General features: G+C 48.3%; 1 protein-coding gene across 1 annotated transcript in view; it reads right to left on the reverse strand.

Annotated features, from left to right (window-relative positions):
* Window positions 1-441: 441 nt before the first annotated feature.
* The window catches only part of kifbp (kinesin family binding protein), an 81,073-nt gene continuing 66,680 nt past the window's right edge, over window positions 442-14,834 (reverse strand). Inside the window, exons 5-7 of the mRNA XM_078223662.1 lie at window positions 11,513-11,606; window positions 6,586-6,698; window positions 442-4,145 (exon numbers count right to left, since the gene is read on the reverse strand). Of these exons, the coding sequence (XP_078079788.1) occupies window positions 3,267-4,145; window positions 6,586-6,698; window positions 11,513-11,606 (1,086 nt within the window). The 3' untranslated portion in view covers window positions 442-3,266. The remainder of the gene's footprint in view (window positions 4,146-6,585; window positions 6,699-11,512; window positions 11,607-14,834) is intronic.

Genomic DNA, 14,834 nt, shown 5'->3' on the forward strand with positions numbered 1-14,834 from the left:
AACAGGCTCGACAGGCCAATACGTGCTGTTATGCTAATTGCCAATGCGTGCTCCTATGAATACTTCTTACGATACAGTTCTGTAGGCTCTGGAAGCTGCACTCAACAGTGACAGGCCATCACAGCAGAGCCCAACTCTGCCACTGACACCCACAAAATCCAGTGGGGGCTGCAGTTAGCTCTCAAGGCCAGGAACACTGTCTGATTGATTTTCTGAGAATAATTGAAGCACCTCATCTGTACAACCAGTAAGTATAGCATGGAAATGAAATATAGACCACGGATTATATGAACTGAATGAACTGTCTCGAAGTTCACCACTTGGTGATTGAAACCAAATGCAAGAGTTCAGATTGAGTTCCACATGATGTTGAGGCAATAGTGTCATATCAGTGGGATGGTGCCTGATTTGGGGAACAACAAATATGAAGAAAGACTTGAAGAATTGTGACCGTTTTTATTTGAATAACGAAAATAAGGGTTAAAATGAAGAAATGATGTGAGAGAGCAGGTTGAGATTGTTTCCAGCGATAAAACAAAGTGACATAGATCATAGGATTTGAACCTTGAGAAACCTTATTACAGAGGATCGAGACACAGTGGAATGTTCAATTGGAGTGAGTGACCATAACAACATTTAAGGTTAGTTTGGTTAAGTGGTTGAGGAAAGGTGGATAAAAGGATATGGGAGCAGGGCAGGACATGGGATTTGGATAGTGTTTGTATGGAGGACCAACAGCAATACTGCATTCAGTTCTGGGCACTGCACCAGAGGGAAGATATACTGATCATAGAGGCAGTGCAGATGTACTAGTACAATAGCGAGACTAAAAGTACTGAATTATCAGGATGAACTGCAGACTACGGTTGAAATTCCTTCAATATATAAGATGGAGGGGTTGTTAAGGTTATGACCATTCAGCTGTAGAAATTGTGGCTTCTCACGCAATGTAACATTTCAGTGCAACTATATGCAATATCCTGCTTTTAACGTTCGATTTACTTTGGCTTCCTGAACAAGACTTGTGTCACCACTTATGCAAGATGATGTGGTTGTACAGTTCCTCATTCAATTGAGGCAGCTTCTCAATCAGCATTGCTCAACTCACAGAGAAACCAGGGCAACAATGTTTGACTGCAAATGCATTTGACAAAGTCTTTGTTTCTCTATGAAAGGGAGAAGGTTGGAGATCAGAGGGAAGAGTGGGAAGAGTCAGTTAGAGAGGAGCAAGCATTGAGAGTCAGAGAGAGGGCAGGGGTTGTGGGGGGTCAGAAGGAAGAAAATGGTTGTGGGTGAGTTAGGGAAAGATTCAAGGAATTGATAGGGTAGTGAGAGAAACAAGAGAACAAAATCTTAACAATTGAAGCTACTGATGTCAGAAAGTGCTTCTTCACACTAATCTGGAACTCCAGGAAGCTGCTACAGCTGATGATCGATTTGAAACTGAGATTGATTGATGTCTGTTCAGGGCATTCGTAACTAATTACTGGCTGTTAGATGAAGTTGATAAAGATCAGTCATACTCATTTAATAGCTGAACAATTGAGAGCAGATGAATGTTCTGAGACAGGCTGGTTGGGACGGCTTAGGAAATGCAATGTAGCAACTCTTGTGCTTAATTGCCTTTGGACAAAGTGTGGCTACAACTCTTTCTCCTCCCTAACTCGGCCAAAGTCCATCCTGTCTATGTGCTCTTGGTCAAAAGTCCAGCTTGATCAGCTCTCCAGATTCTCACTCAACATCTTGGTCCATTCCTTGTTGCTATCTTCTCCCTTGCACTATCACCATTGGTGACAGAGTGCACTCTGAGACAAATGGAAATAGATAGAGGGCAGTGAACCCAACTCCAGATTTTCTGAGGTCAACATCTCTCATTTCTCTCCCCTTCCAGTGTTTCTACTAAAGGTGACAATTTTCTCCATTTGTAGCCCTAGACTCTGACCAAGAATTTTGGTGAGGTGCACTGACCCGAACATGCGCCATAGTATGGCGACTAAGGGATTTTCACAGTAACTTCATTGCAGTGTTAATGTAAGCCTTACTTGTGGCTAATAAATAAACTTTAACTTTGTCAACCATTGTAAGTTTAGCACAAGTACAATGGAAACCCGATTCACTCAGATACGATTCCTGTGTGTAAATGGGATCAGCAGCACATGTGTGGTGAAATTACTGTGGAGGAGGAACAGCAGCTCCAGTCAACCCCAATCCAATGATTCCACAAGTTTCTCCTATCACCAAGGAAATAATTAACCTACAACAAACTCCAAGAGCCCAGTTAAATGACAAAGACAATTTCAACCTTCTTGGGCTAAGTTTTTCCAGGAAATACAGATTGTCAGCATTGATGTGAGCAACACAGGTTGGCAGTGGGACGATTTTTATCAGGAATTTTAAGCACATCTTTGCATCCACATTTCAAAGCCTCTATTTTCTTCCACAGAGCTTCATTTATTGTCCAGGTTTGTCAGACATATCGGAGTGGATACGATGTAGCATCATATGAGGTTTGCAGAACCATATAGCCATATGCTGTGGCTACCAGAGCAGGTCTGAAGCTGCAAATTCTGGGGTGAGTAACTCACCTCCTGATTCCCCAAAGTCTGTCTAACATCTACAAGGATAAGTTAGGAATGCAAAGGAATACTCTCCACTTGCCTAGGTGAGCACAGTTCCAACAACATTAAAGACACCATCCAGGACAAAAGAGCCTGCTTTGTCAACATCCCCATCACTTTAAAACCATCGGCACACAGTGGCAGCCAGTATGTACCATTTACAAGGTGCACTGTAGCAACTCACCAAGGCCTCTTTGTCAGCATGGTCTCTACCACTTGGAAGGACAAGGGCAGCAGATACATGGGAACACCACCACTTGCAAGTTCCTCTCCAAGTCACTGGGCATCCTGACTTGGAAATATGTTGCCACTCCTTCACTGTCACTGGGTCAAAATCCTGGAACTCCCCTCCTAACAGTGCTGTGGGTGTACCTACACCACAGGGGCTACAGATGTTCAATAGGTGGCTCACCACCACCTTCCAAAGGTAATTACGGATGGGCAATGAATACTGTCTTGCCAGTGATGCTCACATCCCATGAAAGAATAAAATATAAATGGAAGGCTTTCTTCTATTGAGATTTGGAGAGACAAAGCACAATGGCAACTTGGTTGAATATGTCAAGTTCGTTTATTACACACGGAAGTACAGCCACTGGGATAAGCTAAAGAAGCAGGTCGGTCACTGGAGAAGCTCACTCATTGACATTAGGAAAAAGCCACTAATTTAGCTTGTAGTTTCTCCATCCTTGTTGGCAGTAGGGTGGCCATCTCAGCACAGAGCTCCAGCTCAGGTTCCATCACCTTGGCAGCCTCAGGCTGTTTCTTGCAGTAATCCACCACAAAATGGTAACAGTCCACTGCCTGCTGCAGGTTACTCAGCTGTAGCTTTGGATCAGAAGTGATCATTTTACTGTATAGCCAACCAATGCGAAACTTGCAAACCAGTGCCGGCCGCAGAATATCAGCTTCCAGAAGATCTGGAAATTTCTTTTCCGGGTTCTTGAGCGAGTCGAGGAAGAGGTTGTAGTAGGTAATGGCTGATTGAGCCAGGTGGTTTATTTTCTTGATGTTATGACTATCTAGCTCATCCAGCCGGTTGGCAATAGAGACCTTTAGCTCCATCATTTCATAGAATGTATCTGCTATCTCAAACTGAAGCTGCCGACAGACCAAGAGATAATACTGTGGATTTAACTCTTTGTAGACCGCCTCCAGCATGTCTATGCGCCGTTTGTGCATCTTACAACATCTTTCTTGGTCCTCTTCGAAAAATGCCAGGGCCTTGAATAATGCACTGTGATCCTGAACGACCTCAATGTGGTCTGTCACATGGTCTTCCAGCTGAAAGAATTCCTTAGCCTCTTGCACATAATTCTGTCCAATCAAGAATACCTCGCGAGCTTTGGTAAAGTCCACAGGGTAAGTACAGTTCACCTTCTCCTCAACCGACTGGATCAAATCAAATGTTTCACTGGATCCAAACAGCACAGCACTTTTCCTCCCCTGCTCCTTTTCCTCCTCTTCTTTCTTCAATTGGATTTTCAGCTCTTCCTGCCGATCCCAATCCAGTTCACCAACATCGTCCTGTAGGAACATATGATGACTGCAATAAACAAACATTATCTCCCCTTGGAGTTACTGTGCGAGTCTGACACACTTACACTCTTGCCATTAACATCTAACACAGTCAGACCTAAATGACACAGCTGTGGCAAAATACCCTATCTAGATGATCTACTGCATACTAAACACCAGGAACATCCCTCACCTAGTGGCTAAGATATGTTTTCTGAAGTTCTACAGTTTTGTTCAGTTCTACAGCAGTCAGACAGCTAGCAGAGGCAGTGAGCTTGCATCTTGATGAACATACAGGTTTCAAGCAGGGGACAGAGTTGATTCACTGCAGTGGGGGTACAATACTGAGAAGATGCTGTAAGTCTTAAAGCGCATCAAGGTAGATAAATCCCTGGGACCTGATGAAGTGTATCTCAGGACATTGTGGGAGGTTAGGGAAGAAATTGCGGGTCCCCTAGCAGAGATATCTGAATCATCGACAGCCACACATGAGGTGCCTGAAGATTGGAGGGTAGCAAGTGTTGTGCCTTTGTTTAAGAAGGGCTGCAGCAGGGAAAAGCTTGGGAACTATAGACTGGTGAGCCTAACATATGTAGGGGGTAAGTTGTTAGAAGGTATTCTGAGAGACAGGATCTACAGGCATTTAGAGAGGCAAGGATTGATTAGGGACAGTCAGCATGGCTTTGTGAGTGGAAAAATCATGTCTCATGACTTGATTGAGATTTTTGAAGGGGTAACCAAGAAGGTAGATGAGGGCAGTGCAGTTGATGTTGTCTACATGAACTTTAGCAAGGCCTTCGACAAGGTACCATGTTGTAGGTTGAAAGGTTAAATTTCACGGGATCCAGGGTGAGGTAGTCAATTGGATACAAAATTGGCTTGATGACAGAAGACAGAGGGTGGTTGCAAAGGGTTGTTTCAAACTGGAGGTCTGTGACCAGCAGTGTGCCTCAGGGATCAGTGCTGGGTCCACTGTTATTTGTCATTTATTTTAATGATTTGGATGAGAATTTAGGATCCAGTTTTTACCATTAAACCAGTCCCAATTCCCGCGTTTGGCCCATATCCCTCTATACCCATCTTACCCATGTAACTATCTAAATGCTTTTTAAAAGCCAAAATTGTAGCCGTCACTACTACTGTCCAAGATTGGTGGCAGGTAGACAGTGAAGAAGCTTATCTAGGATTGCAACAGGATCTTGATCAATTGGGCCAGTGGGCTGATGAATGGCAGATGGAGTTTAATTTAGATAAATGTGAGGTGATGCATTCTGATAGATCGAACCAGGGCAGGACTTATTCAGTTAACTGTAGGCATTGGGGAGAGTTATAGAACAAAGAGATCTAGGGGTACAGGTTCATAGCTCCTTGAAAGAGTCACAGGTGGACAGGATGGTGAAGAAGGAATTCAACATGCTTGGTTCCATTTGTCATAACACTGAATACAGGAGTTAGGACGTCTTGTTGAAGTTGGACAAGACATTAGTAAGGCCCCACTTGGAATACAGCGCACAGTTCTGGTCACCCTATTATAGAAAGGATATTATTAAACTAGAAAAAGTGCTGAAAAGAATTACTAGGATACTACCGGGACTTGATGGTTTGAGTTATGAGGAGAGGCTGGAGCGTAGGAGATTTAGGAGTGATCTTATGAGGTCTATAAAATAATGAGGGGCATAGATCAGCTAGATAGTCAACATCTTTTCCCAAAGGTAGGGGAGTCTAAAACTAGAGGGCATAGGTTTAAGGTGAGAGGGGAGAGATACAAAAGGATCCAGAGGGGCAATTTTCTCACACAGAGGGTGGTGAATGTCTGGAATGAGCTGCCACTGGTAGTAGTAGAGACGGCTACAATTTTGGCTTTTAAAAAGCATTTAGATAGTTACATGGGTAAGTTGGGTATAGAGGGATATGGGCCAAACGCGGGAATTGGGACTGGTTCAATGGTAAAAACTGGATGGCGTGCACAAGTTGGGCTGAAGGGCTTGTTTCCATGCTGTAAACCTTTATGACTTTGACAGTCCGGGGTTTTATGTGTAGGGTTAGCTGGTCTCTGTCAAGAGACTGACAATGTAAGAATGGCCACTTGGGCTCCTGAATACAAGTCTTGTGGCGCCATCTGCCAGGAAAACCATGCATCTTGGAACACAGCCCCATCTACTGGACGCCGGTGATCAGAAGATGGAGAGGAAAGCAAGCACCGGCAGGCCTCACTGCCCAGGTAGTCTCTGCCAGATTCCTGCGCATAAACAAGGGGATTTTAACCCTCTAGTACCCTGTTGTTCATCTTGTCATCTAGGGGATTTTCACAGTAACTTCATTTAAGCCTACTTGTGACACGAATAAATAAACTTTAAAAATTTTCTTGAAGTTCAAGGCACAGTCACTTGTGAGATATCATATGATTTGGTGTAAGACTGAAAAACAAAAATTCAGCTACCAAACCAACCTCAAGCAACTTGCGGGAGTCTTGCAGCAAATTGAGACAATACTTTATCCAACACCGGGCAATTTCTGCCTTCTTCTGCTGGAGCTGGTCACGACGCTCCCTCTCCTCTTCACCTGCGTGCACAATAAATGATTTGCTGAGTCTTTCTCACTCACCCCATCCTGCGACTCAAAGATTTGGAATCATGTGGCACTGAATGTTTTACAACAATTTGGGATTTAAAAAAACATCAGTTTCCACCAGTAACTCCCAAATTCCACATCCCAGGACAATGTTTCAGGACAAACGCTTCAGTAGGTGAACTGTTATCTTGCTCTGAGATCAGGTACAGCTACTCACTCTAGGGTGGGTGAACTGCGGCCTCATTCCAGGACTATGGACAGCTCCCCACAGAGATCAAGGTGCTGGTGGTTCTGCTGCAATATTCGTTGTGATCAAAGTGCATGGTCTGATGGCGCTTCTTTAAAACACAGCTTCCAATCATCATGGTTGAGTTAAAGGACAAACAGTCAACCCTCAGAAGCTGAATTCCACACCGTCTCCCTTTTTACAAACTCTAACAGCGCCAGGCAGCTGGGCTCAGCCCAGGACATGGGTTTTGGTTCAGGGCCTCAATAGCTGGGTATCATCACTGACTAAAAGGTGCAGAATCAGACAGGGTTCACACTCATCATAGAATCCCTACAACGTAGGAGGAGGCCATTCGGCACATCAAGTCTGCACTGACACTCCAACAGAGCATCCTACCCAGGCCCACCCTACCGCCCTTTGTCCGGTAACCCCACATATTTGACCCTCTCATCCACCTAACCTACACATTTTGGGACACTAACGGACAAATTAGTATAGCCAAACAACCTAATCCGCACATCTTTGGAGAGTGTCCCGGTGTCTAGTGCAAGTGAGGCTCGGAACAGGGAGATTCTACAGTTGAACGCGTGGCTAAAGGACTGGTGCAAGAGGGAGGGTTTTAAATTCATAGATAACTGGGAAATCTTCAAGTCAGGATGGCAACTGTACAGAAAGGATGGGTTACACCTTAACTGGAAGGGAGCAAATATCCTGGCTGGGAGTTTTGCGAGAGTGTTTCGGCAGGATTTAAACTAGTGTGGCAGGGGGGTGGGGAACAAAACAGTAGGTCAGTAAATACTGAGGCTGGGGTTGAGCTGGGGGCCAGGGCAAGGCTAGCTAAGAAGAGGAGCACTCTGGAGGAGGATGACCTGAGTGGGCCTGGAGGTCTGGAGTGCATCTGCTTCAATGCGAGGAGCGTAACGGGTAAAACAGACCAACTTAGGGCCTTAATGCTTATGCGGAATTTGGATGTGGTTGCGGTGATGGAAACTTGGTTAAAAGGACAGGACTGGCAGCTGAATATTCCGGGGTATAAGTGTTTTAGGCGAGACAGAGGAGGGGCTAAAAAAGGTGGGGGAGTAGCGATATTAGTTAAGGAGCATATTACCGCGGTGCAGAGGGTAGACAACTTTGAGGGGTCATGTACTGAGTCGCTGTGGGTGGAACTCAGAAACAGGAAGGGTGCAGTCACTATGCTGGGGGTGTACTACAGACCACCCAACAGCCCACGGGAAGTGGAGGAAAGGATATGTCAGGAGATTCTGGATAGGTGCAGAAAAAATAGAGTTGTTGTAGTGGGGGACTTTAATTTCCCTGGCACAGACTGGAAAGTGCTTAGAGCTGGGGGTCCGGACGGGGAGGAATTTGTAAAATGCGTACTGGAAGGTTCTTTGGAACAGTATGTGGATAGCCCGACGAGAGAGGGGGCTATACTGGACCTAGTTCTGGGAAATGAGCTCGGTCAGGTCGTCAAAGTTTCGGTAGGGGAACATGTGGCAAATAGTGACCACAACTCTGTTAACTTTAGGATAGTAATGGACAAGGATGAGTGCTGTCCTACGGGCAGGGTGCTAAATTGGGGGAAGGCTAACTATAGCCGGATTAGGCAGGAATTGGTGGATGTTGATTGGGAGAGGATGTTCGAGGGTAAGTCTGCGTCTGGCATGTGGGAGTCTTTTAAGGAACTATTGATAAGGCTGCAGGATAGGCATGTGCCTGTAAAAAGGAAAGATAGGAAAGGTAGGATTCGAGAGCCGTGGATAACCAGGGAAATTGAGGATCTGATTAAAATGAAAAGGGAGGCGTACGGTAAGACCAGGCAACTGAAAACAGATGGAGCTCTGGAGGAATACAGAGAGAGTAGGAAAGAACTCAAACGGGGAGTTAGAAGGGCAAAAAGAGGTCACGAAATGTTCTTGGCAGGCAGGATTAAGGAGAATACTAAGGCATTCTACTCATATGTTAGGAACAAAAGAGTTGTCAGGGAGAAAATCGGACCTCTCAGGGACAAAGGAGGGGAATTATGCTTAGAACCCAAGGGAATAGGGGAGATCCTAAATGAATACTTTGCATCGGTATTCACGAAGGAGAGGGGCGTGTTAACCGGGAGTGTCTCGGAGGGAGGTGTTGACCCGTTAGAGAAAATCTCCATTACAAGAGAGAAAGTGTTAGGTTTTTTAGGGAACATTAAAACTGACAAAGCCCCAGGGCCTGATGGCATCTATCCTCGACTGCTCAGGGAGACGAGAGATGAAATTGCTGGGTCTTTGACGGAAATCTTTGTCGCTTCTTTGGACACGGGTGAGGTCCCTGAGGATTGGAGGATAGCGAATGTGGTCCCGTTGTTTAAGAAGGGTAGCAGGGATAACCCAGGAAATTATAGGCCGGTGAGCTTGACGTCCGTGGTAGGGAAGTTGTTAGAGAGGATTCTTAGAGTATGTGCATTTAGAACGGAACAATCTCATTAGTGACAGACAGCATGGTTTTGTAAGAGGGAGGTCGTGCCTTACAAATTTGGTGGAGTTTTTTGAGGAAGTGACAAAAACGGTTGATGAAGGAAGGGCCGTGGATGTCGTCTATATGGATTTCAGTAAGGCATTTGACAAAGTCCCTACCCCCACAAAGAAGGTTAAGGCTCATGGGATACAAGGAGAACTGGCTTGGCCATAGGAGACAGAGGGTAGTGGTCGAAGAGTCTTTTTCCGGCTGGAGGTCTGTGACCAGTGGTGTTCCGCAGGGCTCTGTACTGGGGCCTCTGCTGTTTGTGATATATATAAATGATTTGCAAGAAGGTGTAACTGGTGTACTCAGCAAGTTTGCGGATGACACGAAGATGGCTGGACTTGCGGATAGCGAAGAGCATTGTCGGGCAATACAGCAGGATATAGATAGGCTGGAAAATTGGGCGGAGAGGTGGCAGATGGAGTTTAATCCGGATAAATGCGAAGTGATGCATTTTGGAAGAAATAATGTAGGGAGGAGTTATACAATAAATGGCAGAGTCATGCCAGAGTGGGCGGCACGGTAGCACAGTGGTTAGCACTGCTGCTTCACAGCTCCAGGGTCCTGGGTTCGATTCCCGGCTTGGGTCACTGTCTGTGTGGAGTTTGCACATTCTCCTTGTGTCTGCGTGGGTTTCCTCCGGGTGCTCCGGTTTCCTCCCACAGTCCAAAGATGTGCTGGTTAGGTTGATTGGCCATATTAAAAAAAAAATTGCGCCTTAGTGTCCTAGATGCGTAGATTAGAGGGATTAGCAGGTAAAATATGTAGGAATGTGGGGGTAGGGCCTGGGTGGGATTGTGGTCGGTGCAGACTCGATGGGCCGAATGGCCTCTTTCTGTACTGTAGGGTTTCTATGATTTCTAGGAGTATAGAAACACAGAGGGACCTAGGTGTGCAAGTCCACAAATCCTTGAAGGTGGCAACACAGGTGGAGAAGGTGGTGAAGAAGGCATATGGTATGCTTGCCTTTATAGGACGGGGTATAGAGTATAAAAGCTGGAGTCTGATGATGCAGCTGTATAGAACGCTGGTTAGGCCACATTTGGAGTACTGCGTCCAGTTCTGGTCGCCGCACTACCAGAAGGACGTGGAGGCATTAGAGAGAGTGCAGAGAAGGTTTACCAGGATGTTGCCTGGTATGGAGGGTCTTAGCTATGAGGAGAGATTGGGTAAACTGGGGTTGTTCTCCCTGGAAAGACGGAGAATGAGGGGAGATCTAATAGAGATGTACAAGATTATGAAGGGGATAGATAGGGTGAACAGTGGGAAGCTTTTTCCCAGGTCGGAGGTGACGATCACGAGGGGTCACGGGCTCAAGGTGAGAGGGGCGAAGTATAACTCAGATATCAGAGGGATGTTTTTTACACAGAGGGTGGTGGGGGCCTGGAATGCGCTGCCAAGTAGGGTGGTGGAGGCAGGCACGCTGACATCGTTTAAGACTTACCTGGATAGTCACATGAGCAGCCTGGGAATGGAGGTATACAAACGATTGGTCTAGTTGGACCAAGGAGCGGCACAGGCTTGGAGGGCCGAAGGGCCTGTTTCCTGTGCTGTACTGTTCTTTGAGTGGGAGGAAACCGGAGCACTTGGAAGAAACCCATGCAGACACGGGGAGAACGTGCAAACTCCACACAAAAAGTCACCCAAGACTGGAATCGAACCCGGGTTCCTGGCGCTGTGAAGCAACAGTGCTAACCACTGTGCCAACGTACCCACTCCTGTCATAATGCAATGATTTCCCATCACCAGCACCCCACAGCCCATCAGTGGAGCCTTGAAATTCAGTGTTGGCTACTGCTACACTGCCTTTCATGGTTGAACAGCCTGTCAACACACAGTTGAGAGCCTGTAAAGACTCTTTGAACATGAGGAAGTGTCTTGAGGAGAGAGGTACTTGATAAATGTGTTCCAGGGTGAAGCTATGCATAGCCCAGCCGTGTTGTAAAACAACTGCTTCATGAGCAAATTCAGACTGGACACAGAACACTACTGCAAAAATTGCCAAACATCAATGCATCAATGTCAGGCACATTCTGCCCAGGTACTGAAATCACTAAGAGGTAATGTAACTTACTTTCCTCTGCAGGGGATTCAGAGCAGGGGATTTCCACCTGGTTGAAGATCACACTGGAAGCAGCAAGACACAAGCGTCCTTCCATGTAACTCTGCTGCTCAGGAGAAAACACAAAGTCACCTTGTAAGTACAAGCTGAGCTTTAAACTGTTCCCTGCAGTCCACATTGTGGCCCACCCTCTGTGGTCCAGAGCCTGCATTTAACCGATGGTCCGTGTGCTGCACTGTGACCAGTTGTCCAGGCTGTGGCCTACAGTCCACATTGTCCTGATGCGGTACATTATTGTTCCCAGGACCCTGTCCCACACCCTTCTTCACCACCGACACACAACAGCCGCAGTATCATCTGCAAGATGCACTGTAGGAACTCACCACGGCTCCTCTGTCACCACCTTCCAAACCCACAACCACTGCCATCTAGAAGGACAAAGGCAGCAGACAAACAGGAACACCACCAACTGCAAGTTCCCCTCCCAGCCACACACCATCCTGACTTGGAAATATATCGCCATTCCTTCACTGTCGCTGGGTCAAAATCCTGGAGCACCATGCCTAACAGCACCGTGGGTATACTTATATCACAAGGACTGCAGCGGTTCAACGAGGCAACTCACCATCACCTTCTTAAGGGCAATTAGGGATGGACAATAAATACTGGCCGAGCCAGCAAAGACCATGTCCCTTGAATGAATAAAAAAAAACCCTGATCCTTCCCTCATCGCCCTGGGCCCTGCCTTGTGCCCATACTCGCCCTCCCCCTCATATCTTCCCTCTGCCACTGTGTTAACTCAGCATCTGCAGCTCCCTGGTCTCTGACCCAAATGTCCTTTCTTCCAGTACGAGCTTTGTCTCCAGTAACATCGATGTCCTGTCGATTCCTCTGCTGCCTCAATATCCATCGATAGTGAGGACACAGTTCATAGAACATAGAACATAGAACATTACAGCGCAGAACAGGCCCTTCGGCCCACGATGTTGCACCGACCAGTTAAAAAAAAAAACTGTGACCCTCCAACCTAAACCAATTTCTTTTCGTCCATGAACCTATCTACGGATCTCTTAAACGCCCCCAAACTAGGCGCATTTACTACTGATGCTGGCAGGGCATTCCAATCCCTCACCACCCTCTGGGTAAAGAACCTACCCCTGACATCGGTTCTATAACTACCCCCCCTCAATTTAAAGCCATGCCCCCTCGTGCTGGATTTCTCCATCAGAGGAAAAAGGCTATCACTATCCACCCTATCTAAACCTCTAATCATCTTATATGTTTCAATAAGATCCCCTCTTAGCCGCCGCCTTTCCAGCGAAAACAATCCCAAATCCCTCAGCCTCTCCTCATAGGATCTCCCCTCCATACCAGGCAACATCCTGGTAAACCTCCTCTGCACCCTCTCCAAAGCCTCCACATCCTTCCTGTAATGTGGGGACCAGAACTGCACACAGTACTCCAAGTGCGGCCGCACCAGAGTTGTGTACAGTTGCAACATAACGCTACGACTCCTAAATTCAATCCCCCTACCAATAAACGCCAAGACACCATATGCCTTCTTAACAACCTTATCTACTTGATTCCCAACTTTCAGGGACATTGCACAGTCTGACAGTCTAGCTCTGGACACAGAGGGCTTTACTCCTCTAATCCCACACTGCCTCATTCAGAATCTGCAAGAATTAAAACTACTGTCAATCTCAATGACACTTTTCACCTAGCTATGCAAACTTTAACAAAACTATCAGCTGTCATTGGAAGAATTGCCCTTGGACCATTGCAGGCTCACTCTTAAATTCCCAAAATAGCCATGTGGCCACATCCTCAGTCTTGGTCATCACAGACTCACGCGATTGCAATCCCGCCCCATTCTGTCCAACTCCATCCTGCCCACTCTACACCCTCCTGGATCCGGTTACACCACTTCTCCCCATGATCATGCGAGATCCGGTCACACTCCACCTCTGCCCCCAACACCCACCCGCCCCCCAACCCCCCCCCCCCCCCCCCCCCCCCCCCCATCAACAGTGCCCCGTTCCACTACGCCGTGCCCCACCCCCCCCGATCGTACCGAGCCCACACCCTGTCTCATCCTGATCAATCACATCGCACCCCCTCCCAACCCATTACAGCCTGTCCCATCTCTTAACCCACACCCCCGTAATTTCACACTCTCCCCATGGCCCCCCACTTCCCCATCTCCCCCATTCCATTTCTGTCCCCTCCAAACCCCCCATTCCCCCAACTCTCTTTCTGTCTCCCTGAACCCCCCCCACTATTTTGCCGTCTCCCCTGACTCTCCCTGCACTCTTTCATCGCCACCCCCTATCCCCCCACTCTTTCGCTGTCTCCCCGACCCCTTCACTCTTTTCCCGTCACTCCTGATCCCCCCCACTCGTCCCCATCACCCTTGACCCTCCCCACTCGTCCCCGTCTCCCTCGACCCTCAGTCGTTCCCTATCTCTCCCACCCCCACTCGTTCCCCGTCTCCCCAACCCCCCCACTCATCCCCGCCTCCCCTGCCCCCCACTCATCCGTCTCCCCCGACCCCCCTCGTTCCCCATCTCCCTCAATCTCCTGGTTCCCCATCACCCTTGACCCTCTCCACTCGTCCCCGTCTCCCTCGACCCTCAGTCGTTCCCTATCTCTCCCACCCCCACTCGTTCCCCGTCTCCCCAACCCCCCCACTCATCCCCGCCTCCCCTGCCCCCCACTCATCCGTCTCCCCCGACCCCCCCTCGTTCCCCATCTCCCTTGACTCCCCACTCGTTCCCGTCACCCTCGACCCCCCCTTCGTTCCCCGTCTCCCTCGACCCCCCTTCGTTCCCCGTCTCCCTCGACCCCCCTTCGTTCCCCGTCTCCCTCGACCCCCCTTCGTTCCCCATCTCCCCGACACCCCTCATTCCCGCCTCTCCCAACCCCCCCCTCATTCCCCATCTCCCCCAGCCCACCCCATCTCTCCCAACCCCCCGTACTCATCTCCCCAATCCCCATCTCCCCTTGTTCCCGTCTCCCCGGCCTCCCCATTCATCTCCCCCCCCCCCGCCCCCCCACTACTCTGTTGTCTCCCGCGACACCCCCACTCCCTCCCCATTTCTCCTGACCTCCCTCCCCGTCTCCCCCAATGCCCTCCCTCTCTCCAGACACCCCCCTCTCTGTCACCCCCAGCCCTCCACTCACCAATCTCACTCAAACCCCCCACTCTCTCCCAGTCTCCCCCGATCCCCCCACTCTCCCTCGACCCCCCCACTCTCTCCCAGTTTCCCCCGACCCCCCCCCTCTCCCAGTCTCCCCCGGCCCCCCCACTCTCTCCCAGTCTCCCCCGACCCCC

The sequence above is a fragment of the Mustelus asterias genome, chromosome 11 (genome assembly GCF_964213995.1).
Source record: "Mustelus asterias chromosome 11, sMusAst1.hap1.1, whole genome shotgun sequence".
NCBI lineage: Eukaryota > Metazoa > Chordata > Chondrichthyes > Carcharhiniformes > Triakidae > Mustelus > Mustelus asterias.